General features: G+C 45.2%; 1 protein-coding gene across 6 annotated transcripts in view; it reads left to right on the top strand.

Moving 5' to 3' along the window:
* ep400 (E1A binding protein p400) overlaps positions 1 to 27,022 on the top strand; it is a 35,154-nt gene that overhangs the window by 3,207 nt on the left and 4,925 nt on the right. For 3 of the 6 annotated variants that reach the window (XM_024003093.1, XM_024003092.1, XM_024003089.1), the window contains 42 exons: positions 1,617 to 1,999; positions 2,101 to 2,400; positions 2,492 to 2,677; positions 2,787 to 2,927; positions 3,028 to 3,106; positions 3,202 to 3,251; positions 3,350 to 3,404; positions 3,533 to 3,622; positions 3,781 to 3,894; positions 4,053 to 4,243; positions 4,435 to 4,612; positions 4,729 to 4,865; positions 5,129 to 5,298; positions 5,505 to 5,679; positions 7,070 to 7,206; positions 8,541 to 8,727; positions 8,888 to 9,057; positions 9,241 to 9,416; positions 11,473 to 11,646; positions 12,915 to 13,064; positions 14,398 to 14,468; positions 14,610 to 14,899; positions 15,048 to 15,250; positions 15,372 to 15,541; positions 21,325 to 21,521; positions 21,689 to 21,800; positions 21,899 to 22,153; positions 22,266 to 22,340; positions 22,473 to 22,607; positions 22,897 to 22,941; positions 23,067 to 23,220; positions 23,310 to 23,545; positions 23,759 to 23,932; positions 24,034 to 24,081; positions 24,177 to 24,313; positions 24,429 to 24,564; positions 24,685 to 24,864; positions 24,995 to 25,040; positions 25,555 to 25,667; positions 25,855 to 26,047; positions 26,282 to 26,415; positions 26,626 to 26,814. In XM_024003093.1, the coding sequence (XP_023858861.1) occupies positions 1,617 to 1,999; positions 2,101 to 2,400; positions 2,492 to 2,677; positions 2,787 to 2,927; positions 3,028 to 3,106; positions 3,202 to 3,251; positions 3,350 to 3,404; positions 3,533 to 3,622; positions 3,781 to 3,894; positions 4,053 to 4,243; positions 4,435 to 4,612; positions 4,729 to 4,865; positions 5,129 to 5,298; positions 5,505 to 5,679; positions 7,070 to 7,206; positions 8,541 to 8,727; positions 8,888 to 9,057; positions 9,241 to 9,416; positions 11,473 to 11,646; positions 12,915 to 13,064; positions 14,398 to 14,468; positions 14,610 to 14,899; positions 15,048 to 15,250; positions 15,372 to 15,541; positions 21,325 to 21,521; positions 21,689 to 21,800; positions 21,899 to 22,153; positions 22,266 to 22,340; positions 22,473 to 22,607; positions 22,897 to 22,941; positions 23,067 to 23,220; positions 23,310 to 23,545; positions 23,759 to 23,932; positions 24,034 to 24,081; positions 24,177 to 24,313; positions 24,429 to 24,564; positions 24,685 to 24,864; positions 24,995 to 25,040; positions 25,555 to 25,667; positions 25,855 to 26,047; positions 26,282 to 26,415; positions 26,626 to 26,814 (6,536 nt within the window). The remainder of the gene's footprint in view (positions 1 to 1,616; positions 2,000 to 2,100; positions 2,401 to 2,491; positions 2,678 to 2,786; positions 2,928 to 3,027; positions 3,107 to 3,201; positions 3,252 to 3,349; positions 3,405 to 3,532; positions 3,623 to 3,780; positions 3,895 to 4,052; positions 4,244 to 4,434; positions 4,613 to 4,728; positions 4,866 to 5,128; positions 5,299 to 5,504; positions 5,680 to 7,069; positions 7,207 to 8,540; positions 8,728 to 8,887; positions 9,058 to 9,240; positions 9,417 to 11,472; positions 11,647 to 12,914; positions 13,065 to 14,397; positions 14,469 to 14,609; positions 14,900 to 15,047; positions 15,251 to 15,371; positions 15,542 to 21,324; positions 21,522 to 21,688; positions 21,801 to 21,898; positions 22,154 to 22,265; positions 22,341 to 22,472; positions 22,608 to 22,896; positions 22,942 to 23,066; positions 23,221 to 23,309; positions 23,546 to 23,758; positions 23,933 to 24,033; positions 24,082 to 24,176; positions 24,314 to 24,428; positions 24,565 to 24,684; positions 24,865 to 24,994; positions 25,041 to 25,554; positions 25,668 to 25,854; positions 26,048 to 26,281; positions 26,416 to 26,625; positions 26,815 to 27,022) is intronic. The other 3 variants (XM_070447013.1, XM_024003090.1, XM_024003091.1) reach the window with 2 other exon arrangements.

Genomic DNA, 27,022 nt, shown 5'->3' with positions numbered 1-27,022 from the left:
CAAACTGAATTCCAACAGCGTCCCATTGTCTCCAACGAAACCTCAAAGCAGCATCAACAAAGCGATCTTCATCCATCCTCTGGACAGACACCCCAGCAGGCCTCAGGAAGTTCAGGCATAGCTCTCCCAGCACGCTCTCTCTCTAGAACAAGGGATAAAATGGGGAAGAAGAGAAAAAAAAGTCTGAAGAAAGGAGTAGCCTCAATGGGAAGATGCCATGTCTTATGATTTGACTTTTATGTTTTATTGATCATCCGTCTCCATCCGTTTCTATTGTCAAATGTGTTCTTCTCGAGCGTCTGTTTGGACGGACTTTCCTGTGCCGTTGGAGCTTTGGCTATTTCGCAAGCGGATCACGGAAAGTGAGAAAGGAGGAACCCTGGAAAAAATTCATCTCTTTTCAGTGGGGCATGTTTGCTCATTTTAATGATTGCTTTTTCGTTCCTCCTTTTTTATACTCGTCATCATTCTCATCCATCCGTATCCCGCACCCCTGTCCCCCTCCGTTGTCTGTCCTTGCATTGTCAACATGGATTCACAATGCATCTCAATCCTATGTTCAGTCATCAAGAGCATCTGTTGTTTACTTGTTCCATCATGCTCATCCTTTTGGTTTCCCCCATCTGTTTCCATGGCATATCATTCTGACTTGGCCTCTTTCCCTCAGTCGTAGTAGGAAGAAGGGGAGCCGGGTAGATGAGGTTTGGTGCAGTCATGATATGTCACAGGTTGGCGTGGTGTGGGTGTGTCTGTCAGGTCCAGGTGTTGATGTGGTCTAGGTGATGATGTGAGTGATGGTCAGGGAGGGGTAAGACAAGTGCTGCTTAGTCAGGGTCCACAGCTATGCTCAGCCCAGGCCTGCTGTCTGCAAGATCCCATGTGTGTCCTGCTCACTTCTCTGCTTTGCTATGTTCTGTGTTCCACAAAAGAACTACATTGCTTCATGCATGTTAAACATCAGGTGTTTTTGTGATTGCGCGTTTATTTATTTTTCTTCTGTATTTTCTATTTCATTTGATTTGGAAACCTTTCTTCTCAGTCCCTCTGCTGAAGGTGTTTATGCATGATTAGTTTAGCTGTTTTAATCACATTCTCTTAACATTTTACAGAAAATGTTTTTATTTTTGCATTAACAAACTTAGTATTTTATTTGAAGAACATGTAGATGATCACATTGATTTGTTTCTTCTGTAATCATTGTGCTGTATAATTTTAGTTTTCACTCTTCCTCAACAGTAAGAACTACACTACTGTTGACTCATAACGTACATCCAATTCATACGTTCTGGGTAGCTGTTACAATAGATGGAGCTGTAAACACTTTCCTTTTAGAATCTGATGATCACGTTCAGTCAGTACTGAAAAATAATGGCTTACGTATGAGGTACAAGTGGCCCTCTGGCCTGACTACTGCTCAGTCCCTCTATATGCACCGTGTATAGTTTATCTTTTAACAGGCCTTCAAGCAATCCTGCTTCATTCAGAGCAGGATTGGTATGACATGACAACACTTGGATAGAGGAACCACAGAGCAACACTAACTCACAGCCACATGTTGTTATCCTTTCTCCACTCCATCCCTTTGTGTTCCCTATGACTTGGTTACTGTGCTCCAGGCGGGATGCCCCCCAACCCGCAGACAGTCCAGATCCCTGGGCAGAAGCAGAACCAGCCACAGTATGACCCGTCCAAAGGGCCTCCGGTGCAGAACGCTGCCAGCCTGCACACTCCTCCCCCCCAGCTGCCAGGCCGCCTGCCCCAGGGCGCCCTCCCCATGGCAGTCCTGCCCATGGCTCTCTCTCAGCAGCCCCTACTTGTGGAGAGCTCAGCCCAGGCCGCCAATCAGCTCCAGGTGAAGGTGCAGGGGGCTGGCTCCATCATGGCTCCAGTCAACCCCCACACACAGCTCCAGGCCCAGCTCCAGCAGCAGATGCAGTCTGGTCTTCACCTCCAAATGCAGCCTCAGCAGCCCCAGCTCATGCTGCAGCCAGCACAGGCTGTGAGTCTAGAGGATAGCTTCCAAACATTGCATGTTTTTGGTTGTTTTCATAGGTTTGTAGATCAACTTTTTGTCTTCTCTCTCTCTCCTCCCTTGATCAGACTGTGGCCCTCACTCGTCCTGGAGCAGACTCCAACCAACCTGGCCAAAGAATAATGACCAACTCCCTGTCCAACCCCTCAATGTCTCCTGCCCCCCTCAACGCCCCCAACTCACTCCCCTCCCCCCACACAATTGGCCCCCTCCGCCCCTCTGGGTCCAACATCAATCCTGCCACACAGTCCAAACTGGCTGGCCCCAACGGCACCTCCACAGTCAAAATGGGAGGCTTTGGTCAGGGCTCGGGTATGCAGTCATCAGAAGGGAGTTCACATGACAAACAAGCTGAACAGGCCAAACTGGTGAGAGGTTTCTCAAAAGTAACCCATCACTCTGCAAGTGCTTTTGTTTTCCGGCTGCTCATAAAGTGTCCTCTCTCTGATTCCCCCCCAGGAGAGCCAGGTGCACCAGCGTATCTCTGAGCTGAGGAAAGAGGGCCAGTGGTCAGCCAGCAGGCTGCCCAAGCTCATGGAGTCCTCTCGGCCCAAATCCCACTGGGACTACCTACTGGAGGAGATGCAGTGGATGGCAGCTGACTTTGCCCAGGAGAGGAGGTGGAAGATGGCTGCTGCCAAGAAGGTATGCTGGCTGAGTTCTCTTATTGTACTTTTACTGAAGTAATGTCTGTGATTCTTATGTACTTGTACATTGTTTCAGTACTACTTCATCATAATTGCATATTCCCCAGCTGGTTCGCACCTGTTCCCGTTACCATGACGAGCAGAAGAAGATGGAAGAGGGATCCAAGAAAGAGGAAGATCTGCGTCTCCGTCACATTGCTAGCACCATCGCCAGAGAGGTGGAGTTCTTCTGGTCCAACATTGAGCAGGTACATTTCTCTTAATGTGGAAACTTTTCCATTGTTGTCCTTAGACCTGAAGTGTCATCGAGTCTGTCCCTCTTCATCTGTTCCATTTGGTTTCTCTCAGGTTGTGGAAATTAAACTGCGTTTCCAGATTTATGAGAAAAGACTGAAAACGCTCAGCCTGCAGAGAGCAACGAGTAAAGGTGAGACTTTATTCAAGAGCTTTTTGAAATTGATGTCAAACAATCAAAATTTCATAATGTCGTTTTGAATATATTGGTTATTCTTTGCGTCGCAGGACAAGATGTTAAACCTGCTCTGTCAAACGCAGTGAAAGCTGAAAAAGAGGTAGGTGGCTGTACAGACTCACTCTGGTTGTCCAGAATGTCCAGACACATAGTCAGGGTTTTGCAGGGACATGTATTCAAAATTCAGCTCATTCACAGGAGCCCAATATGTCAACAAGGAAGCGAAAGTCCAGCACTTCATTGGCAGAAGAAGGTATGTGTGCAAAACTATGTGTCCAGAGATTTTTACTGGTTTATCATTTGAGGTGTACTGTTGCATTGAACAGTTGTGTACAATGTTGTATCTTGTCTATGGCTTTGTTCTCTCTCTCTCTCTCTCAGTTCAGGATGAGGAGAGCACCATAGAGGAGCAGGAAGCCATGGAGGTGACAGCTGATCAGAAGGCAGAGTTGGGAGATCTGGCTAAAGATGGTCAGAACGATGCACTGTTTTCTCTTACTATATAGCTAGTGATCGATTTCTTCCCATTTCCTTCGGGTTTTTTTTATTACTCATGAAGTCATGTAGGGTTTAAACGCGCCTCTTAGTCTTTTGTCTATTGAGCCTTCTGTGTCTTGTATCGTTCTCAGCTGAGATGCCGCTGGATGCTTTGATGAAACAGTATGCTGGTGCCTACGCTGACAACTTTGACTGGCCCCAGCCTTCCCCACAGAGTGATGAGGATGGCAGGGATGAGACTGAAGGTGCACRTAAACTCTACATATATACTTCATCTCTGTGTACAAGTCTAGCTATGTGGCTCATGCTCATTGCTATGCCAAGATTATTAGTTTCAAATCAAAATGATTTGTAGACTGGTGGTGTTCCCTCAGTGGTGCTGATGTAGTCATTGTTCCCTCAGAGATGGCGTCCTCTCTGGACACCCCCCACGAGGCTGTAGTGATAGACTCCCTGCTTAGTGTGGACCAGTATCGAGGTTCTGAGAAGACCAGCCCCCCTGGTGCTGACGGGAAGCCCAAGAAGGACATAGCAGAGGTGGCAGCCGCCACAGAACTCATCCTACCCAAGGGCAGTGCCAGGACCACCACTTCTGTGAGTCATCACATCTCTCACTGAACCAGTCGTTCACTGTTGGGTGTCATTTAACCAGTTTTTCAATGAGAGGAGTTTGGAAAGATAAATGGGGGAGAAATGTAATATATTAAATATGTATTTAAGAGGACAGTTAGTGGGTTAACATGTACAAACAGGGAATCATTATGACACTTTGCTATGCATCTTAGGGCCGCAGCCAGGCTCCTTTCCTGCTGCACGGATCACTGCGTGAGTACCAGCAGATCGGAGTGGACTGGCTAGCCAGTCTCCACAAGAAACACCTCAACGGCATCTTAGCAGACGAGACCGGGCTGGGCAAGACTGTGCAGACTGTGGCCTACCTGGCACATCTAGCCTGTCAAGAGGGTAACCTACTGTTGAAGACTATACTCAATGCTTATCTTTTGTTTATTTATGTAAACATGTAGGTATTTTTATGCATGTGAACATTCATATAGACTTAATTTATTTGTATTTTTCAGGCATCTGGGGCCCCCATCTGGTTGTGGTGAGGACATGTAAGATCCTGAGCTGGGAGATGGAGTTTAAACGCTGGTGTCCCGGCCTCAAGATCCTCCTCTACCTTGGCAACAGACAGGAACGCAGAGCAAAGAGAATGGTAACTAGTAATGATCTGTTTCAATAGGACCTTTTTCAATAGACAGCCCCATGATATTGAGTCCATTCAAGCAGAGAGACTTTGAGCAGGACAGCAGCACCAAATGTGACAATAAATAATGCACACTTCTCATGAATAGAATGCCATAAAGATTGAAATGTTCTTCTCAACCACTTTTTGGCTTCTGCTGTTATTTAAATTGCCCTGGTTTACCAGTTTGTGTTTCTGTCTGTCCATAACTTGTGTTGTTGGTATGTCTCCAGTGGTGGGCGGAGACCAACAGCTTCCATGTGTGTTTGACGTCCTACAAGCTGCTGCAGAAGGACCAGAGCCATTTCCTGAGGAGGAGGTGGAAACACCTGGTCCTGGATGAGGTGCAGCTCATTAAGAACATGTCAGAGAAACACTGGGAAACCATCTTTGCGCTCAAGAGGTAACAACTCTTATTGTAGGGTGGCACCATGGTTACACTCCCACACAGACTTGTCTGCTGAAGGCTTTTTGGTCTCAGCTTAGCATGAAATGAATGTTTGTTTAGACAGTTTAGAAGGCTAAACTCTTAAATGTGGTTTGACCTTTTAAATTGTTAGAGCAAGAGAAACAAAATCAAATGATGTGTTGGTGTGGTTTGTATTCCAGTCAGCAGAGGATCCTCCTGATCAACACTCCACTCCAGAACACACTGAAGGAGCTGTGGACCATGATCCACTTCCTCCTGCCAGGAATCACCAGACCCTACACAGACTTCCCTGTCAAGCCAGGCACAGACCAGAACCAGGACTACTGCCACAAACTGGTCATCCGCCTACACAGGGTAAGTGTAGGGTTACAACCAAACCCCTCTTCTTCCTAATGCTTGTGTGTTGAGAGTTTGTCAGTCAGTAGTGATGGATATCCATCAATGTGATGGCGCTTTCAGTTGTGGTGTGAAGTGATTGTGTATCTGAAGGTTCTTTCATTCCTAATAAGTGTTTCTGGTCATTAAAGAAGATATCTTTGCTTAACCCTTTACCCTCGTGGAGATTGTCCTATATGCATAGGGCTAAATTGAAATGTTTCTTCTAGAAGAAATATGAAAAGTATCTGCATAAGCATGGTAGCAATTGAAAGGGAACAGTTTGGTGATTATGGGGAAATTATTAGATCAAAGGTGTTCACAGCAGTTCACCTGACACAAGACTAAATCCAAACATAAAATCAACAGTGTCATGTAAATTTTACATTTACTGTACTTTTTACCGCATTTGTTGATAACAATCTGAAAATACTCTGGATACATTCAGTTACATAAGACTATTCCTGGAAAATGTGGGGTAGGTGTGACATATGACCAACAAATTACACGGGTTTGAGTGAGAGGACTAACTGGTGTCTCCAAGTAGCCACACACCTTTCCAAAATGTGTACAGTTCCTAAGCAGTTTCACTTTCCATTTTAGGACTGGAAGAGTCTTCAACTATAAGAACTAGAGCAGGCACACTTTTTTGAACCTGCGTCCCTGCCCTCACACAATTAGTTGTTTACGCAATCCAAAAACGGTCCATTATAATTCACAATCTGGCTTAGGTGGGCATAATTTCAGACTGTTATATTGCCAACATGACTAGCTAAGTTATAAAATACGATATAACAGTATTGAGCTTTCACAGTGCAACAGCAGATTTTCTTCACAATAGACAAACCGGCTTATTCTGTTCAGAACAACCAAACATAGTGTTCATAAACATTGGCGTACTGTATGTGACATGAGTTTTATGATATGGATATGTGAAGTGCACATTTGGACTCACAAGTGTTTTGCTGGCTTGTATGACATCAAAGCGGTATTTATTAGAATCCTCAACGTCTCATCTTTCAAAATACATAGTCCTCTTAATTTACAGCATTTCCCTCACCCAGAAAAACAAAAAGTCTGCAAAAGTTGCCCAATTAGCGGGAGGGATCGGGCGGGCGASCGACCAGGCGACAGAGATGCTTAAGTTCAGAACAGCTATCAGTCAAAACCCATACAGTGCTGCAAAGCGCAGAGCCAGAGCTCTGACGTCATACATATGTGTGTATATATATATATCATGTTACTTGTACAGTCACTGCTTTCCAATTTTAAGCGTTTATCAGTGCCACTGGTCATCAATAGGATTCCCATTTACCAGAGCTGTTCACACCTAGATACCATTCAATCTGACATTCTTTCTCCTCTGCAGATGATCCAACCCTTCATCCTGAGGCGCTGTAAGAGGGATGTGGAGAAGCAGCTTCCTAAGAAGTATGAACACATCCTCAAGTGTCGCCTTTCTAGCAGACAGAAGAGCATGTATGAAGATATCCTCACTCAGCCAGGGTGAGTCGGCCCTCCAGACACCACATAACCTCTGCCTAATGTATGTTAATTAGTATAGTATTTAGTTCTATACTCGGACAAGTATCAATCAAAAAACAAAAACAGGCAGCAGAACGTTCTCCACGGCGTCTCCAGACTGTCACGTCTGTCACATGTGCTCAGTGGGAACCTGCATTCATCTGTGAAGAGCACAGGGCGCCAGTGGCGAATTTGCCAATCTTGGTGTTCTCTGGRAAATGCCAAACGTCCTGCACGGTGTTGGGCTGTAAGCACAACCCCCACCTGTGGACGTCGGGCCCTCATACCACCCTCATGGAGTCTGTTTCTGACCGTTTGAGCAGACACATGCACATTTGTGGCCTGCTGGAGGTCATTTTGCAGGGCTCTGGCAGTGCTCCTCCTGCTCAAAGGCGGAGGTAGCGGTCCTGCTGCTGGGTTGTTGCCCTCCTACGGCCTCCTCCACGTCTCCTGATGTACTGGCCTGTCTCCAGGTAGCGCCTCCATGCTCTGGACACTACGCTGACAGACACAGCAAACCTTCTTGCCACAGCTCGCATTGATGTGCCATCCTGGATGAGCTGCACTACCTGAGCCACTTGTGTGGGTTGTAGACTCCGTCTCATGCTACCACTAGAGTGAAAGCACCGCCAGCATTCAAAAGTGACCAAAACATCAGCCAGGAAGCATAGGAACTGAGAAGTGGTCTGTGGTCACCACCTGCAGAACCACTCCTTTATTGGGGGTGTCTTGCTAATTGCCTATAATTTCCACCTTTTGTCTATTCCATTTGCACAACAGCATGTGAAATTTATTGTCAATCAGTGTTGCTTCCTAAGTGGACAGTTTGATTTCACAGAAGTGTGATTGACTTGGAGTTACATTGTTGTTTAAGTGTTCCCTTTATTTTTTTGAGCAGTGTATATACATATTATAAAAATATTTTTTTGCTACTGTAGTTGAGCTAGTCAGCTGTACCTGCGTCAAACTGGTATTTTTCGTCTTCTAGCTCGTTCTCCTTTTTAAATAGTGAGCCAGCAAGTTTTCAACACTTATTTCCCTGACTGATCAGAACTTGTGTTCTCATGCTCTCTTGTCCCTGTGCAGCAGACCTATAGTGAGCAATTTTTTTGGAACATCAAATCGCAGTAAAATCGCAGTATCGAATCGCAATACATATAGAATCGGTATTGGCACCTAAGTATTGTGATATTGTTTCGTGAGACACCTGGCAATTCCCAGCCCTATTATTTTGTTATCAGAGCACTGTTGCTCAATGTTAAATTCACTTACCCTCTTTCTGAATGTCTTGTGCTCTGTCTTCTGTCTGCCCTTAGAGCCCAGGAGGCATTGAAGACTGGTCATTTTGTGAGTGTGCTGCAGGTGCTGATGCAGCTGCAGAGGATCTGTAACCACCCAGACCTGGTAAACATCAGGGAGACCAGCAGCTCCTACGTGTGTTCCTCTCTGCAGTACAACACCCCTTCCCTGGTGCTGGGAGCCCTGCAGGAGGACCAACGCACGGTACGACTAGGAGGGTACCAGTACCACACACAGCTAAAACACCTGGAGGTTTAGTCCAGTTTATTCTATTTCATTAGTAATGCTCACCTGAGTGACGTGGAATAAAATTGATTACATTAGTTTATCAAAACACACTTGTGTTCCCTTTGTCTTTTTCTAGAGCCTGGACTTGTCCCTGTTCGACCTGATCAGTAATGAGAACAGACTGACGCGCTACGAGACGGAGGAGGTTCTACCCAAACTCAAAGTCACCCGTCAGCTGATTGAGGAGATCCACAGTGCCCCGGACCCACCGGCCAGACCCAAGCCCTGCAAGATCAAACCCATGAGGTCTGTGCTCTACCCTTCACATCCCATGGAAACCTTAAAACACATGACATGGATGATTCCATTKTGTTACTCACAAAAATGGGAAATCACATTTACTAATTCTATTCTATCGTGTTGCATCAGTAGCGCTAGGCTGTGCTGCATGACCTTTGATCTTTATTGAGTCTATGATTTGATTGACAGGTTGTTCCAGCCAGTGCAGTATGGCACTAAGCCAGAGGGCCGTCTGGTGCCCATGACCAATACTGTGGGTCAGCAGCGTCCTCCAGCCACCACTATCACCCCGCACACCACCACCGCCACTACTACTTCTACTGCCCCTCAGCCAGCCAGGGCCACCACCACTACCACCACACAGGGTAAGACCTCCCTATAGACCCCTTGACAATGCTACACTTTGGTATGCACTGGGGTTTACACGTGTTCCATGCTGTTTTTAAGTTGAATAACTTAATGAAGGTAATCAAACAATTACAGTTCATTATTTACAGTATTTGTGTAGTGTGTTTCACACAGATAATCTCATGATGTTACCATGTAATGTTTTGTAAAGCATGAGTGTGATATGAGTTGGTAATGACACTAAAAACTGCTTTTCAGAGAAGTTAATTAAACTAATTATGCATAGCCTGCGTGTGTCAATACCGCCATTTCATTTTCAAATTGTGTGGTTTATGCATGTGTAACTAAAAGATGGTCATCAGCATCATTTCAGAGCAAAATCCAAAGCAACATTTTACTACTCTAAATMTATCCTAAAATGGAGAAGTCCAAGGTGAAGATTTGATTTTATTGACATCCTCTTTTGACTCTAAATCAATCAATACGAGACGGGTATAAACCAAAACTTACTGCTGGACCACCACCCTCGAGTTGTGCTGTTGAATTAACTGACACGTTAGCCCATCCCAAACCCCCTTGTACTTCACAGTGGCCAGGACGGCTATTCAGAAAGCTCAGACTACCTCTCCTACCACCGGCACCACTGGGTCTGCTGTAGCATCCTCTGGGAGCTCCGCCCCTGGCCAGCATGTGGTGGGGGCTGCCCCCCCTGTGGCCCAGGGCCAGGCTCTGTGTGGCGCAGCCCAACCCACTCTGCCTGGTATTGCCCAGGTCCCCAGGCCGGCCCTAGGCCCCACCCATGCCATCCAGCCCAGCCTGGTTCCCCAGAGACTGGTTCTAACGTCTCAGGCCCAGGCACGGTTGCCTAGTAAGTGGCCTCCTCCCCTTCCCTCACCTCCCTTCAATGTCTCCCTCCACTTTTGGCACAACGGAAAGGGCTGCTCTGACAACAGGCCTCTCTCTCTCTGGGACACTGCTGCTTGGTGTTAGTGTCTTTGCTTTTAAAGAAACAACACTTGTTTGGTCTAAATACAGAGTTAGAAAAAAATGTGAACTATCTGTAAAATCTATATAATTATAGTATTAGAAAATTATTATGTTATTAACAGTGTTTAATATAACAAAAACCTTTTTACCTTTTGATATATTTTGAGGTAAAAAAACATCTTCAGGTTTACAGCTATGGCATTTCCATTGTCCTATTTTACTGCAGAGAATCACTGAGTGAAGAAAATAGCACTTTATAAATGAGAACTAGAGCCATGCCAGCAGCATCCCCAAACAGCCTCAATCTTCCTCAGTCTGAAACCTGCATGTCCACAACCCAACGTCTGCTGCCATGACAGACCACACAAGACTGGTTTAACCATTTAAAACTATATTTTCCTCCACCTAAATATCGGTTCTCCCATTTTACTAATCTTTTGCTTCTTGCCAGCCCAGCTGCAGGAAGAGATCCCAAAGCTTTGTTTCCTCTTGTTAGATTTTTTTGTGTTATGGTTTCTTTTGACCCTGAGGGTTTGTGTACTGCTAAGCATGTTGAAATGGTCCCACACACCGCTGACCTCAGGCCACTCCCTACCCCCAGTGTGAAAACACAGAAACCTTTTCAATAGCAACTCAACACACAACACACACATTATAGCGCATAAAACTATTCTAGGTAGAATGCTATTTGTTGGCAATAATTGAGGATAAAGGTGCGTTATCTGTCTGCATGCCTGTAATAGGTGTGTTGTAGTAGTTGAAAAGGCAGTTAAGTGCAAGCCACTGCTTTAACTGAATACTTGTTTGTTGCAGGTTCTCTGTCTCACCTGAAAATCACTGTTTTGTTTGTTTTCCCACTCCGGGTTGGCTAGAGATTACCTACTGCAATGGTTCACATGTTGTGGAGGGCAGCTACCTACGCTCATCCCACTTATTAACCCACCCTGGTATTGCATGTCTAGTCTCTCTCACCCTTCAACTAACTGAAATGTATTTTTGGTGACGCAGTCATACAGCAGTACTCTTTTGGTCTGTGGTGTTATTTGATTAGAGGTGTGTGTGTGTTTGTCTTTCCTCCTGCTGAAGGTGGAGATGTGTTGAAGATAGCCCAGCTGGCGTCCATAGCAGGCAGCCAGAACCGAATCTCCCAGCCTGAGACCCCCGTCACTCTGCAGTTCCAGGGTAACAAGTTCACCCTGTCCCCTAGCCAGCTCCGACAGCTCACCACAGGGCAGCCCTTGCAGCTCCAAGGTACACTCGGTAATGTACACCCAACATTTCATACTCTCCCTATGACTTCTCTTTTTCTCCCTGCCCTTTTTGTCAGAATGTCCTTCGCTATATTGTAATCACTTACAACGAAGATGCTATTTTAAATGATACTCCTTCTTTTAACTCGACCATGTATTTGGTAGAGTCCACATCATAGAAGTACAGAGTTGGATAACCAATGTTACATGTATAGACATTCTTACTAAAGCAGTGGTCACCAAAGGGCCGATCGCCTGGTCGATCTTATAGCATTTTATAGTCTATATCACCAAACATTTCTATGAAAATAAACAGCGTTGTATTCCTACTTTTTTCTGTCTCGCACAGTTGACAATAGGTGCACTTGTTTCAACTGCCCTGCGCGCCGGGTAGGTGAAGTGTTCGCATTTTGAACCTTTTCGTGTGTCTGAAGGTACAATCTTCGCCTTCTCGGCGTGCCCGGAGAGAAAATCAAGTGCACCTATAGGCCTTTTATTCGGCTGTCAGCACTTAAATATATATATWTWTTTTTTACACTTTTATAAGCCATGAAATGCGCTTCTCCACTCGTGCTGCAACCAGCACTGCAGCTTCAATGAATGAGGAGCAAAGTGTATCTGTAGSCCTGCGTTGTTCTTATTAGTGGCTGTGTGTGTTTTAATGTTTCACTTGTTCTGCTCATAGGAGTAACAACAGGAATCCTGCATGGGGCAGAGATTATGTGGTGTGACTCAATTTTGGGCATCTGCTCAAAGACGGTGTTCCCTTTTTTGGTCAGTCTCACTCTTAGCAGAGGGGGGAGAGCTGAGGGACAGSACCACGGTGAAAGGCAGACCCTCTGATGCTCTTCCTCTGCTGAGACTGACCACCTGCATGCACAATCAGTTTTTTTTTTAAGCACATTATTTCAATTTATGCTCACTCAGCTATGCCTCACAAGTAATACAACATTACCAGTGTGATCATATACCTCAAGTTTTGAAGTATAATTTCAAAATGGTCTAAGAAGAACAACATTGGCAGGGCAATTCAAGCATAGCCAATATGCAGTGATACTGTATTGTGCCTATAGTCTACTACTAATGTCATTGCTACAGAACTGTTTTAATAGGTTAATTTTGCAGAGGCTTACGTTTAAGTTATCTAATTAAAAAATATATATATACAAATCTGAGCTGTAGTTAGCACAAAAGTTTGGGGACCACAGTACGAGAGTGATTAAAACTAAATGTTTATATCTGTTTAATGGATTCTGTGTTGCCTGTGTGATGGTACAGGCAACATCCTGCAGATAGTGTCGGCCCCTGGTCAGCAGATCCTCCGGCCCCAGGGCTCCATGGTCATGCAGACGGTACCTCAGGCTGCACCTATCTCCAACTCCTCCACCAGATCTGGCACCCCACCCCCAGCCGGCCCCGCCCAACAAGGTAAGCCTGCCACCTTCAACTGTGAATAGCGCAGATAGTGCCTCAAGAAATTACATCACTATGGGTGTTTTTCAATTTGCATACTACCGTGTTCCACACTCTCATGCTCAGAGTGCATTCTCCGACATTCTCTAGAGTACGTTCTTGTGAGGATGAGTGTGGAGAACGCATAAAACATTACATTTGAGAAGCACACGCACTCCTCCTACTGTATTAACTCATGCTTTACCTCCCCGTTCACTGAACCTTCTTCCAGCCAGGACAATGGCAACAATAGACAAAACAAGATAAACACCAAGCAAACGTTTTACTTCAGAATTATCAGCTAGATATGTAAATCGTAATAAGCTAGCCAGCTAGTTAAACAGGCAAAAAATTACCGAAAACAATTGTTATGCAAGGTAATGTAAAATCATTTGTTGGGTAGATACCAATTCTTCATGGCTAGCTAGCTATCCAGTTAGCCCTATTTGACTTACTCTGAACTTACTCATTCACGGAACTGTCTCCCAGCCAGGACAATGGAAATATACACAAAGCAAACGTTTTACTTCATAACTATCAGCCAGCTATATGTGAATCATAATAATGTAGCTAACCAGATATTTGAACAGGCAAAAATGACCTCAAACTAGTATTATGCGAGATAGATGTCATTTCTTTGTGGGTAGCTAGCTAACAATTCTTTGTTTCTATCTGGCTGGATAACAGTAGTAGCTAGCCGGTTAGCCCTATTGACTTATTATGGGCTTGCGATCTATGGTACGTAGGCAGGTAAACATGCATGTATTTATTAACGTATCAACATACACTATTGTATTCAGGCAACATATGAGATGTGAATAGGCAACATTTAATTCCGAAGTCAGTGTATTTTCTCTCGCTTCAGCTCAAATAATGGAAGTCCAACTATTGAGGAGCAGACTAAACCATTCCAATGTTTCTGCAACTACCCCCCCCCCCCCCCCCKACAAGCAACGTTTGAAATATGTTCTACCCTCTTGTGGCTTTGAGTCAGTGACTCTTATCACAGAGTGAAATTGTAAGGTTTAAAGTGGATATTTTCCGTACGTTTATATATGGTTGCGTCATATCTCTGCAAGCTTGCATCGATGCATGTTTCAAAATATGTACAAACGGAGAGCGCGTTCAAGAAGTGATCTCCGTGCTTCATTTCGCTTACTTTGATTTGGACTCACTTTGACCCTCCCGTGCTACAATTTGCGTGCTCAGAGCACGGTAGTATGCACTCCGTGTCTGCTGTCATGGCTTACACTTCTAACAAAGTGATTGTGTTGTAATGGTCTTAGTCTTTCTCCCTTTTACTTTTAAGCTTCAGGGATGACATCAAATGCCTTGGGGGTGAGCGCCCAGCCTGCTCCTGCTGCTCCTATTGCCCCTCAGGTAGGTAGAACAGGCACTGGTAGAACACAGAAGAACATGAAATGAAAGCATACTTATATTTCTGTAGTCTCCTAACCCATATATTCTCACCGAAGGGATGAAATGTGATTATGATGCCGTTATTTTCTGTGTGGTGTACAGGTGTCGTCAGAGGAGAGGGGTCGTCATCTGAAGGAGCGTCTGAGCCGCCTGTTCAGTGCCAACGAGAGGCGTTGTGACCGCAGTGTTCTGTACGGGGCTGACCTGCGCCAGGTCTGCTCTGTGACCCCAGGGGCTCCTCACTCTGCCCTGAGCCCCGGGGGCTGGAGATGGGTGGGCAGAGACAGCTGCCTCAGGGCCCAGAGGACTCCTGTGGCCACCACAACACACCTCCAGTCTGCCCTGCTCTCCTCCACAAACCGCCAGGATGCCAGCAGCAGCCTAGTCAGCAGGTACCCAACTACCCATGGTGGTCAATCACCTCACGTCACTGTCGGATTAAACGTTTTAATATCATGACAGACATAATCACAKTTGAGTTCATATAGCCTTTTAAGAAATTAGAAATACAAGTCATTGAAAACACTCCTCTCTCTGTAGGTTATCATGTGTTGTCCCTGCCGCAGTAGCTCGTCCCCCTTACCTGTATGCAGCCAATCCCCCAGCTCCCTACAGCCTGGAGCAGAAGTCGATCAGTCGCAGGCTCCAGGAGGCCGCCGCCCCCCACAGCACAGAGATCCACAGCCTGGCCTCTGGACACCTGCTCCAGTTCCCTGACCTGCAGCTCATGCAGATGGACTCGGGTGAGCTCAGCAGACAATTATATATTTAGCTGTGTGCCAGGGCTTTATGGTAGTCCATTGTCTGCTTGGGCTGCACACATCTTTCGAACTACACAGAAATTAAAAACAATTTGCTCCGAAGGTAAACTTGAGGCCCTGGCCATTCTGCTCCAGAAGCTGAGGTCGGAGAATCGCCGCGTCCTCATCTTCACACAGATGGTGAAGATGCTGGACATCCTGGAGGCCTTCCTGGACCATCGGCAGCTCACATACATCCGTGTTGACGAGAGCCTGATCACAGAGGAACGCCAGGTAAAACCCTGTTGTACCAAGGAAATAGTCATCAACTGCACCTGTTTTGGTACCTGTGTTATAGTATGTTGAAACACTGACTTCTGTCAGTCTGTCTGGTTCACTCACTCAGCGACAGCCCTGCCTCTCTGTTTCGCCCTATCTAACACCGGAACCTCATGATTCAGTGCAGTGTTCTGGCGCTATAAGGGGACAGAGTCCTACGCTCGTTTCCCTCCCCACTGGATGTTGTTCCTCCAAGGGCCTTAAAAAGGCACAAAGTGGCAGCTCTAGAGAACCTATGGGGCTTTGGGGCTTTTTTGGTGCTGTACTTTTTACTCTTCTACACTTGATATTTAATTTTCTGTCTGTCCATTCAGACGTGTCTGTCTCTTATCTAACTGACCTCTTTTGTTTAATTCTCCTTCCCTCTCTCTTGTCTGTGAGCTGAGTGAACTATACTGGAAGTGTTTGGTTTAGGGCTGACCCCATTTAGGGGAAAGGGGAATATCTAGTCAGTCGTACAACTGATTGCATTCAACTGAAATGTGTCTTCGGCATTTAACCCAACCCCTCTGAATCATTTAGTTGACTGGTAGACCAAGATTTCTTTAGTCGAATACATACATACATACATACATGGTGTACTAGACACCTGTCTGATTCGCGCCTATCTGAGTGGACTAATCCATTGTGGAGGCCGTGTGGATGGCACAGTCCGTCACTCTAAGACATGTGCTACTGAAATTGGATGTGGTTTTGTAAGGACAATTGCTTTCTTCCACGTTGGTCGCTGTCCGCGGTTCTGAAACACATCAGTGCACTGTTGAATTGGCGCCTTTTCCTAGACCATGTTGCTATGTACATAATGGCAAAGTTAACCAGCATATTTGTGTTGAGAACAATGCGGCGGAGGCAGCAGCAGAATGAGGAGACGAGAAAACAGCCCTTGCCTTATTGTCTAAGAAAAGAGAGGAGAGAGGAAACCCCAACTTAATTAGGGTTATGATCAACATCCTAACTGTTAAATGAGCCCTGGCTTTTTATAAATCATCCATATACACTATATATACGAAAGTTTGTGGACACCCCTTCAAATGAGTGGATTCGGCTATTTCAACCACACCTGTTGCTGACAGGTGTATAAAATCGAGCACACAGCCATGCAATCTCCAAAGACAAACATTGGCAGTAGAATGGCCTTACTGAAGAGCTCTGTGACCTTAAACGTGGCACCGTCATAATAGGATGCCACCTTTCCAACAAGTCAGTTTGTCCATTTCTGCCCTGCTATAGCTGCCCTAGTAAACTGTAAGTGCTTTTATTGTGAAGTGGAAACGTCTAGGAGCAACAACGGCTCAGCCGCAAAGTTGTAGGCCACACAAGCTCACAGAACGGGACCGCCCAGTGCTGAAGCGTGTAAAAATTGTCTGTTCTCGGTTGCAGCACTGCCTCTGGAAGCAACGTCAGCACAATAACACTGTCGGGAGCTTCATGAAATGGGTTTCCATGGCTGATCAGCCGCACACAAGCCTAAAATCACTATGCGCAATGCCAAGTGTCGGCTGGAGTGGTGTAAAGCTCGCCGCCATTGGACTCTGGAGTAGTGGACATGTGTTCTCTGGAGTGATGAATCACGATTCACCATCTGCCAGTCCAAGGACGAATCTGGGTTTGGCGAATGCCAGGAGAACGCTACCTTTAAAAAAAWATATATATATATACATTGAAACTAAGGATTTGTCCTTAACTGACTTGCCTAGATAAATTGCCTAGATAGTTTCAATGACGGCCTAGGAACAGTGGGTTTAACTGCCTTGTTCAGGGGCAGAACGACAGATTTTTACCTTGTCAGCTCAGGGATTCGATCTTGCAACCTTCTGGTTACTAGTCCAACGCTCTAACCTCTAGGCTACTAGGCTACCTGCCGCTACCTGCTTGTTACGGGATTTTTGTGTTTAATGACTAAAATATGTATACATTTGGCTTASAATTATAACTCATAAATGTTGAATGTTATGTGTTCCTTGTTTAGAAAGAATGGGTTTATCTTCAGACAGGCTAGAATGATGTCTCTACCCAGGGAGGGGAAAGACCTTGAGTTGGTTGTAGATAGTTGAACAGGTGGCAGACAGTAATGAGAACTCGAACTGTATTGCCATTGTATCCGAGAGGAGGTTGGACATTAAAACCTATGACATCTTTATTATATAACCTGATGTAAAATGTATTATGATCAGTACTCTCGAGAATAAACGCTATTGATTGATTGATTTTAAGACTGGTATCTGTCCATTTTATGCTGATAATTATCTTACAAATTCTTATTTATGGGCAGAGTGTTTTAATTGAATTGGTTAATAAACAGGAATCAAAATTCCTTTAACAATTCATTCTAGCCTGTCTGAAGATAAGCCCATTCTTTCTAAACAAGGAACACATAACATTCAACATTTATGAGTTATAATTCTAAGCCAAATGTATACATATTTTAGTCATTAAACACAAAAATCCCGTAACACTGCTTGAAGGCATAGTGCCAACTAAAGTTTGGTAGAGGAGGAATAATGGTCTGGGGCTGTTTTTCATGGTTTGGGCAAGGCCCTTTAGTTCCAGTGAAGGGAAATCTTAACGCTACATCATACAATGACATTCTAGATGATTCTGTGCTTCCAACTTTGTGGCAACAGTTTGGGGAAGGCCCTTTCCTGTTTCAGCATGACAATGCCCCTGTGCACAACGCGAGGTCCATACAGAAATGGTTTGTCGAGATTGGTGTAAAAGAACTTGACTGGCCTACACAGAGCCCTGACCTTAACCCCATTGAACATCTTTGGGATGAATTGGAACGCCGACTGCGAGCCAGGCCTAATCGCCCAACATCAGTGCCCGACTTCACTAATGCTCTTGTGGCTAAATGGAAGCATGTTCCAACATCTAGTGGAAAGCCTCCCCAGAAGAGTGGAGGCTGTTAAAGCAGTAAAGAGGGGACCAACTCCTTATTAATGGCCATGATTTTGGAATGAGTTGTTCGACGAGCAGGTGTCCACATACTTTTGTTCATGTAGTGTATATCTACAGAAATAWGACAGATCCTGCTTGTTGACTATTTAATAGCCTACTGATTCCGTGGGCACCAAGATTCACGTAACCACATGTTGGATAAACAATTTCATATATTCGGCTGTTTTTAATCTTTGCTCTAGTAAAGGCTTTATACATTTGTTTCTTGTTAGAACAGCCTCTGGTATTATTTATAATTAATTTAGTGTTTACAGTGTTCCAAATTGTCAGAATATAATAACCCACATTTTTCTCGAGCTCCTTATTGTTATAATTACTATTATTATGATCATCATTATAATAATAAGTAATGTCATTATCTTTATTAGGCTTAGAATAGCAGCCTTGTATAACCACCATCGAGCTGTAGGCCTAAGAGCACATCCTGTTTAGTCTTAATACCATAACTTACTTCTATAGACTAGCATACCAGCATACCAGTCATTCATGATTTGAAATGCAATCAAGCATTTTAGTTTTAAAATAACCTGAATAATTATCGTAAACAATAAATCAACCTTTCCATTTCGGAAATTGCATTCATGAGTGAATGTGACAGTTTAGTCTTTTTTGTAATAAAGGCTTAACAAAAAAACATTACAACAGATTCTCTGGTACGCTTATAATTTTATTGTTTACGTTGTTACAAAAGGCTGTCTTACTGTAATCTAACAYCAGCTGTTTGGCACACATGATATGCAAACAGCGCCTGCTCCTTACCTTCTTTTTCTTGATCTCCAGTATTTCCCACAACTAATGACATTTATTAATGACATCGGACTTCCCCTTTACCTCCTGAGCAACCAGTAAACATTCCCCCGTTTTGAGTTTGTCACGTCCTCTGCATCCGTTTTGCTGTTATGGTATTTGGAGTTTGTTAACACCAATTTATTGACGTGATTATGATATTCTATAGGTCAGGACCTTTTGGTGACGTGCATGCAATGCATACATATGACACGTAAAGAGAGCAATGGTTGAGGGAATAGGGAATGTTTTTCCTAATCAAATGAGGGATTTTGGTAACGTATCTTTTCAGTCAGAAGTGGCTATAATTATGTTGCAGCTTCAGCAACACAGACAGCGCGATAAACACTGTGGTGGTCTCTGCAGCAGGGAGGAGAGGGAGACAACGGGTGCAGTTGCTTGCTGTCATTTAAAAAAAAAWATATATATATATACAGCGCACCAAATCTGAGCTTGACCGGTACAATCAAATCAATTGCGGTTGAACTCCCTCTAGTCATTTGTGTGTCTTAATTAGGCTATTTCATCAAACAGTACGCTTAAACCACCAGACAAGCTCAGTGAATATGGTTGATTTGATTACAGTGCCTTCGGAAATTATTCAGACACCTTGACTTTTTCCACATTTTGTTACGTTACAACCTTATTTTAAAATGGATTAAATAAATAAATAATCCTCATCATTCTACACATGGGTCCTCATAATAGAAATGTTGGCTAATTTATAAAAAATAAACGAATACCTTATTTACATATGTATTCAGACCCTTTGCTATTAGACTCGAAATTGAGGTCAATGGAAACAGGATGCACCTGATCATCCATGAGATGTTTCTACAACTTGGAGTCCACCTGTGGTAAATTCAATTGATTTGACATGATTTGGAAAGGCATACACCTGTCTATAAAAGGTCCCCCAGTTGACAGTGCATGTCAGAAAAAACCAAGCCGTGAGGTCTAAGGAATTGTCCGTAGCTCTCCGAGAAAGGATTGTGTCGAGGCACAGATCTCGGTAAGAGTACCAAAACATTTCTGCAGCATTGAAGGTCRCCAAGAACACAGTGGTCTCCATCATTCTTAAATGGAAGATGTTTAGAACCACCAAGACTCTTTCTAGAGCTGGCCGGCCAAACTGAGCAAGAACCCGATGATCACTCTGACCGACCTCTAGCGTTCCTCTGTGTATATGGGAGAACTTGGGACAATCATCTCTACAGCACTCTAAAAATCAGGTCTTTATTGTAGAGTGGCCAGATGGAAGCAAATCCTGAGTAAAAGGCACATGACAGCCCACTTGGAGTTTGTCAAAAAGCACCTAAAGGACTCTGACCATGAGAAACAAGATTCTCTGGTCTGATGAAACCAAGATTGAACTTTTTTGGGCAAAATGCCAAGTGTCACATCTGGAGGAAACCTGGCATCATCCCTACGGTGAAGAATGATGGTGGCAGCATCATGCTGTGGGGATGTTTTTCAGCGGCAGGGACTGGGAGACTAGTCAGGATCAAGGCAAAGATGAACGGAGCAGATATCCTTCTAATAGGACAACGACCCTGAGCACACTGCTTTGGGACAAGTCTCAATGTCCTTGAATGGCCCAGCCAGAGCCTGGACATGAAACCGATCGAACATCTCTGGAGAGCCCTGAAAATAGCTGTGCAGCAACGCTTCCAACCTAACAGAGCTTGAGAGGATCTGTAGAGAAGAATGGGAATATAGGTGTGCCAAACTTGTAGCGTCATAAAAATCCTGTTTTTGTTTTGTCCTTACGGGATATTGTGTGCAGATTGAAGCAATTAAAAATCTATTTTAGAATAAGGTTGTAACCTAACAAAATTAGAAAAAGTCAAGGGGTCTGAATACTTTCCGAAGGCACTGTATGTGGTAAAAAACATTTTAAAATGTTGACCAATTGATTGAGAAGATGACTCTAAAGCCCTTTCCTTGGGACTAATCTCTCTAATATGTTTCTCACGATATCCCCCTTCCATTAGGAACATATAAAGACGTTCAACAGGAACAGACAGGTGTTCTGCAGCATCCTGACCAACCGCTGCTGCTCAGCCGTGGGGACCGTGTTCGACGCAGACACCATCATATTCTACGACACAGACCTCAACCCCAGCATGGACGCCCGCACCCAGGAGTGGTGCGACAAGATCGGACGATCCAAGGACATCCACATCTACAGGTAAAACACAAGAAAAATACATCTTGTGCCTTCTTCTTAACTCTCTTAACTCTTCTTAATCGTCTTAACTCTACATACCATATTAGGATATGAAGAAACGCATACTGTTGTTGCTGCTGAAATGTAAGTCATTGTGAGGTTGTTAACTTGGTGTCTTTATATCCCAGACTGGAGAGCGGGAACTCCATTGAAGAGAAGCTGCTAAAGAACGGCACAAAGGATCTGATCCGAGAGGTGGCTGCCCAAGGGACTGACTACACCCTGGCATTCCTCACACAGGTAAGATCTTTACCCACAAACCAACCAGACCCCAGCCCTCCTCTGACTGAAAACCATACTATATTTGGTTATTAAATACGCTGTGTCTGTGTGTCCAGCGGACCATCCAGGACCTCTTTGAGGTGGAGGCCGGCTCAGGGGAGAAGGTTGAGGAGTTTGTGGTTCTGCACCAGGAGCCGTCTCCCTCTGAGGCCATCTCTCCACGCGTGGCTAGGCCCTACATCCAGGCACTCCACAGCATCAGCCTGGACGCCCCGCCACCAGAGCAGCAGGAGGAGGAGGACCCGGAGAAGGAGCTGCAGGTCAAAGAGGAGCCCTCTCAGCTGGAGGAGCTTAATGCTGTAATGGACCAGGTGATAAACAGTCATGAAGTGCCTTCTTACAGTATGTTGTAGACTACATACCAGGGAGCTAATACATCAGTTTGAACTAATACTGGATTGTCTTCATCATTTCCTCCATTAGTTAACACCAATAGAAAAATATGCCCTGCAGTTCCTGGAGTATCTTCATGTCAGTGAAGATGAACTTGTTGTCAAAGTAAGACTCAAACTCTCCTCTCAGATATCCGGAGGTACTACTAGCTTGTTAGACGTTGCGTTCTCAAAGTAGCACAAGACCACAATTACCAAAGTTTTTTATAACTTTAATAATACCTAATGTAATTTTCAGGAGCGACTGTTGTGTGCGAAGAGAGGCTGGGAGATGCAGCACCTCCAGAAACTGAAGGCTCAAGACGAGGAGAGGATGATCATTGAGGAAGAGGAGGACCTGTTCACCTACACCAGAGAGGATGCTTACAATATGGTAGGCTTTCACTCTCTCAGGGGTGTATTCATTATGCTGACTCTGTTACAAAATATTTCTTAAACGGAAACAAACAAAACTGAGTGACCTAACTGAATTTGTCCAATACAAACTTGTTTTGCTCTGTTTGGTTCTTAAACAGTAAACTGTTTCCATAAGGAATGCACCCATGGTGGTGACAGTAGCCCATGGTGGTGACAGTATTCAAATAAGAGAACAGAGCCTGTTGTAGGGTTTCCATTGTAAATCAGTGGGGATGTGAGCTAAAGTCTTGTCTCTGTTTCAACAGGAGTATGTGTTTGATGGCGAAGATGGCCAATCGGAAATCATGCCGGTAAGTCAGTCACATAATATCTACATGACCGTATCGTATCTACTTGTCCTGAGGTATATCATGATGTAGTCCCGTATTTTCCATGAGCCTGTCAGCTGTATGTTAACTTATGGCTCTGGTTGCAGCTGTGGACTCCACCTACCCCACCGCAGGATGACAACGACATCTATATCGACTCTGTGATCTGTCTGATGTACGACTCTGCTCCCATGCCTGAGTCCAAACTGCCTCCTGTCTACATCCGCAAGGAGCACAAGAGACTCAAGATGGACCCCTCAGGTAAGGCTTTGTATTCTTGTAACAAACAAAGTATGGTACATTGTGTGTAGTGATGCACTTGTGAGCTCTGTTCTGTGTTTTCTGCCCAGCAGCTGGCAGGAAGAAGAAGAAGGGTCATGGGGAGACGGTGATTCCTCCTCGCTCCCTCTTCGAGAAGGCCAGCATGCTCAAGGTCCGCCGCGAGGGCAAAGACCAAAAGAAGAACTTCTCCCTGAAGCAGCAGGCACCCTTCGCTAAGCCTCTGCCCTCGCTGGTCAAACCTGCCATGGAGGCCGGACAGGACAACCCAGAGTGGCTTATCAGTGAAGACTGGGCCCTGCTACAGGTACTAGGCTGGCTGCTACTGGGATGGCTTGTTTTACCCAATACTGTGGTTGGTCTAAAGAAATGTCTGTCATACTGTATGTTTGCTAGATACTCTCAGATCAGATGAGGTGAACTGAAGAATACTTAGAAGCTAAGCTATTTGTAATCAACATAGTCCAGTCATTTATTCTGTTAGTGATGCAAGTGTCCCCTCTCTCTCTGTGCGTGGCAGGCTATGAAACAGCTCCTGGAGCTCCCTCTGAATCTAACCATCGTTTCTCCGGCCCACACCCCCAACTGGGACCTGGTCAGCGACGTGGTCAACTCCTGCAGCCGTATCTACCGCTCGCCCAAGCAGTGTCGCAACCGCTATGAGAATGTCATCATCCCCCGGGAGGAGGGCAAGGTGAGCAGACATGAGTTAGTAAAGCCCTGAGTGGCACCAAGATCTCATGTTGTTTGAGCATTCAGATAATTCAACCATACTGATTTTGTTATTCATTGTAGTTGGTGTATGAGGCGAATCCTAAGAAGAAAACAAAGAGCATATACAAGGTACATTGCCAAACTCTTGCAGGTTACAACGGTCGTAATGTTTGATGCTCAGAGGCCTCTTGATTGACCAGCGTCCCTCCTTTTTCCTCCACCAGTCTAAGAACAGCCGGCCGCTGCGCACCTGTCAGATCTACACCCAGGATGACAACGCTACACACATCCAGCTCTACAACAGCCGCTTTGAGCTCATGAAGATCATCGCCAGCAAGAGGAGTCCCCCCATCAAACCCCTGTAAGCACTCAACATMATCTTTCCTCTGTACCTTGAAATAATACATGTTGTGTCATCAGCCTTATGATAAACATGCTCAGTGTTTAAACTATTAATTCAATGTTTGCTTCTTCAGTCTGGGGATGAACCCATTCCAGAAGAACCCCAAACATGCCTCCGTCCTGGCAGAAAGTGGGATCAGCTACGACAAGCCCCTCCCTCCCATTCAGGTGGCATCTCAACGTGCTGAGAGGATTGCCAAGGAGAAGAAGGTGTGTACGGTTTACTGTATATTCTCTCTGGATTTTGATTAATGGCTAAGTTTGCAGTGTGACAGTCAGGTCTGTTGTCATGGTGGTATGCACTCTGATCTTCTGTGTGTGTCCTGTCAGGCCCTAGCCGAGCAGCAGAGGGCTCAGCAGCTAGCTCAGCAGGCAGGAGCTCCCCAGGCCGTGGCCGGTGCTGCCCAACCCCAGGCTGGGGCTCCCGCTGCAGGCCAAGCCCAGGCCCCGGGGGTCCTCCAGGCCCCTGCAGTGGCTGGCGCTATGGCTGTACCCAACACCGCTGTCCTGGTGAGAATGGGGAAAACGTTGGAATTTATGTCAAACCAAGTTGTTCTTTGTGGTAAAAAAAAGAGCTGTCTAATGAGTAAAATTGCATAATTTAGAAATATATATTTTTAAAGAATGTTGTGTTTTTCAGGCTGGAGCCATAAAGAATGCTGCTGTGGGAACAACCATTCAAGCTGGTGGGTTTTCATGGCACACACATTGATCATTACAAAACATTTAGTCTGTAATCCAATTGTTTGTTGGTTTGGCAATGCCACTGTCAGCCAGAGAAATATGCTGAGAAGGATTATCACCACAGCAAGCAAGGTACTTGGAGACAAACGGACAGGCCTGGGGGAGAATTTTAAGGTCAGGGCCCTCCAAGGCTCACAAAATKATTTTTAGACCCAATCCACCCCCTGTACCCGGACTTTGAACTACTCCCCTCTGTACAGAACTAGACAATCATTTGTGCCAGGTGTGATATCCCTCCTAAATAGCTCGGACTAATGTTCCTGTCTGCTCAGCAAGGCCAGCAGGCTAGTCTTTAAAAAAAAAAATGTATATGGTATGTAACTGTTATGAAAGTTGTATTGTCAATTTTGTTTTGTATTTAAACGCCAGTTTACATGTGTACATGACACTGCAACAAAATTTCCCCATGGGGACAATAAAGTCAGTAAGTAATAGTCATTTCTTAAATCCTTTCAGCCACCGTAGGGGGGAACCTGATTGTGAACACAGTGGCTGGAGTTCCTCCAAGTCCGTTCCAGGCCAACAAACGGCTGGTATCACCAGGTCAAGTCATACCAGGAACCCTGTCTGTAAGTCACTATTTATTACCTCTGCCATTGCGTCACTCTACTCTTTCCCAGTTTTTGTATTATAACACACAATGACCATTGTTTGAGGGTACAGTATTCAGAAGTCTTGCTGACAGAGTGAATGGTCTTAGGAGGTGTTGGTCTGGTTTAGGTATCATGAGGCCCTGTGCTCTTGTCCGTCCTTCAGCCTGCCAGTGCAGTAGGTGCACAGGTGGTCCACTCCCAGCAGAGAGCCGTACCTGCCACTGCCGCCCCTGGGGAGGTGGTTGCCATAGCTACGGGTCAGGGTGTCAGGGCCGTTACCCCGGTGACTGCCTCTGCGGTGGTGACCACCACTCTGACCCCAGTGCAGTCCCAGACCCGCTCCCTGGTCACACCAGGTACTGCACACATTGTTCACACTGAACACCCAATCAATTAAATGTATTTATATAGCGCTTTTGACAGCAACATTTATCATTTAAGTGCTTTATAGTAACCTATCAAATAACATAACATGTCGGTTGTTTCTACACTGAACGCATACAACAGACATAACAACATACTACTTAGTTAATGAAGTGCCATGTCCACTGGTTTTGTGATACGACTCCTCTCTCGCTCTCTGTCCCCAGCCACAGGCATGCAGCTACCCCAGGGCAAGCCCATCACCCAGGCCCACCTCCACATGCTCCGACAGCAGCAGCTCCAGCAGCAACAACAGCAGGCTACCTCGCCACAAGGCATCAAGGCTGTGGGAAAACCCCAGGTACTGTACAGAGAACCCTTTCATTTACTCTATGGCCTCCTAGAATTAGCTTCTTCTGATGCTCACCCACTACTCACACTCTGTGACTAATACTACTTAGCCGTTTTGTCTTGTAAAAATAAAGAAACCATGCATTTCAGCCAACCCTCCAATGATTAATCAGTACAGACAGTCAGTGAACTGACCCTTTAACTCTCTCCTTGGCTGTAGGAGCTTCTGAAGATACACAAGCAGAAGCTGCAGATGGCCCAGCAGCAGGCAGGAGCCGGCCAGCAGCCTGTCCAGGTGCAGCCAGCCGCAGCCCAGGCCAACCCCCAGCTTGCCGCTATAGCTGCCGGTCCCAGAGCCGGAGCCGTGCTGGCTGGCACCACCGTAGCTAACTTACAGGTGGCCAGACTGGTAAGGACCAACTTTATCACCTTCTCTTGTTTTTTTCTATAGTATATAGCCTGGCCTAGGGAATTATGCACCACTGTGTTGTGCTGATCTTTACTACTTTCAGACTGGTAAAGGCCTTTGCTGAGATGTGTCCATTTTGAATAATGATCTACTAGAGGTAACCCAGTTTGAGCATAATTAATGATCCATTGAAAGTGTTTATGACAGT

This window comes from Salvelinus sp. IW2-2015, linkage group LG15, assembly GCF_002910315.2.
Source record: "Salvelinus sp. IW2-2015 linkage group LG15, ASM291031v2, whole genome shotgun sequence".
Classification (NCBI taxonomy): domain Eukaryota; kingdom Metazoa; phylum Chordata; class Actinopteri; order Salmoniformes; family Salmonidae; genus Salvelinus; species Salvelinus sp. IW2-2015.
The sequence above is the reverse complement of the archived record's forward strand: the minus strand, read 5'-3'. Positions and strand labels throughout refer to the sequence as shown.